Source organism: Myotis brandtii, unplaced genomic scaffold (assembly GCF_000412655.1).
Source record: "Myotis brandtii unplaced genomic scaffold, ASM41265v1 scaffold111, whole genome shotgun sequence".
In the NCBI taxonomy this organism is placed as follows: Eukaryota; Metazoa; Chordata; class Mammalia; order Chiroptera; family Vespertilionidae; genus Myotis; species Myotis brandtii.
The window spans coordinates 5628556-5630172 of record NW_005353789.1 but is presented as its reverse complement, the minus strand read 5'-3'; the positions used below and the strand labels follow the sequence as shown (position 1 = coordinate 5630172).

The following is a 1617-nucleotide window of genomic DNA, read 5'->3' as shown; positions in this document are numbered from 1 at the left end:
CGCGCTGGGGACCGGACGGGCCCCTCCGCGGCTCGCTCTCCCCAGGTGTGTGCTCGCCCGGGCGCCTCTCGCTGGAGGTATTTCCTGCCCTTTCCCCCTGCCCCCCATTCCCGCCTCCCCAAAGGCACACCGTAACCGTGTGCTGTCTTCGCTGCAGATGAAGGATTTGGGGGCCGAGCACCTGGCAGGTCGGGAAGGGGTCCAGCTCTTCGGATTGTTGAACCTCTACTTGGAGCAGGAACAGCGGTTCCAACCGCGAGAGAAAGGGCTGAGCTTGATCGAGGCTACCTCGGAGGTAAGTCGCCCGGGAACTTGCTGCAGCTGCCGGGAGGATAACTTTTCTGTGGTTGTGGAGTGGAATCCAGACTGAAGACGGGCAGGTTTCTTCAGACCAACGTTGGGCTTCCTGGAGGACGAAGATACATCTTACCCGGGTCAAGCGTTTGTGTCTTAGCAAGAAGGAGCGTGATGCTGACTCCGGAGAAGTGTTTTTTCAGAGGTGGCCCTCCAGCCTCCGCTTCGGGTGGCAGGCTCCCTGGGCATCCAGCAGTTCACTTGTGGAAATGCCCTTTGCCTGTGAAACGCTTACTGCAGGTTCTCAAATAGCTAATAAACAAACGCAATAAAAACGCATAAAGCAAGCAAGTAACCATCTGTGTCCATTACAGGGAATTGAACTATATTCGCTATGACCCTCTGGACGTGTGGCACCAGTTCATTTGGTGAACTGCCTAATTCTTTTGAGATGTACATTTTTAAAAAGCAATGATATTTACACGTTTTGTAGCGGAAGAAGTGTATTGCTTTAGTTAAATATTACCCTTTCCCCCATATTCTCGAAGGTTATGGGAAAAAAATTACCTTATTTGAATTGAATCTGTGCGTATTATCCATTTAGTTCTAAGAAAATAATAAACTTGGGCTCTTGGTTTTCATTGCAGAATGATAACACTTTGTGTCCAAGATTGAGAAATGCCAAAGTAGAAGACTTAAGGAGTTTAACCAACTTTTTTGGATCTTGCACTGAAACTTTTGTCCTGGCTGTCAATATTTTGGACAGATTCTTGGCTCTTATGAAGGTATTTAATAATTTTTTATAAATCTTCATTTTTCTATACCCAGTGCCTACTACAATGGCCAACATAGGAGGGTTCGATAAATATTTGGCAAATGAATGTACTTATGTCACCATACATAAACACTTTTAATAATTGGAACTATGATCTTTAGTGTCAGATTAAGAGACTACAAAATTAAGTGTATTGTATTTTAAGTTAGGTTTTGCTGTACGTCTTACATGCCTTCCCTTTGAAGATTTAACATAGTGAAGACTACTGTTTTTTAGGTAGTCTCTGTATACCAGTATGTATACAGTCCTTACTGTAAGGTTTTCATCTCCCATCATGTTTTTGTTGGAGGGGGCTCTGGGGCCGGGCCCCCGGGAGGGGAGGGCGGGGCGGGGCTCCAGAGTCTCCTCCCTCCGGTTCTTTGTTCAGTCGCGAGACTTGCTCTCCCTGCCCCCCTATTGTGCAAAGCTGGCACCCCGGGACCCGCGGCAGGAGCTGTGCCCGGGGCATCCCACCGGAGAGGGACCCCGCTCCCCCCGGCCTCAGCTGG

At 48.4% G+C, this 1617-nt stretch overlaps 1 protein-coding gene across 1 annotated transcript in view; it reads left to right on the top strand.

The window, feature by feature from the left end:
* Positions 1-100: 100 nt before the first annotated feature.
* The window catches only part of CCNG2 (cyclin G2), a 9808-nt gene continuing 8291 nt past the window's right edge, over positions 101-1617 (top strand). The window contains exons 1-2 of the mRNA XM_005857437.2: positions 101-295; positions 942-1079. Of these exons, the coding sequence (XP_005857499.1) occupies positions 158-295; positions 942-1079 (276 nt within the window). The 5' untranslated portion in view covers positions 101-157. The remainder of the gene's footprint in view (positions 296-941; positions 1080-1617) is intronic.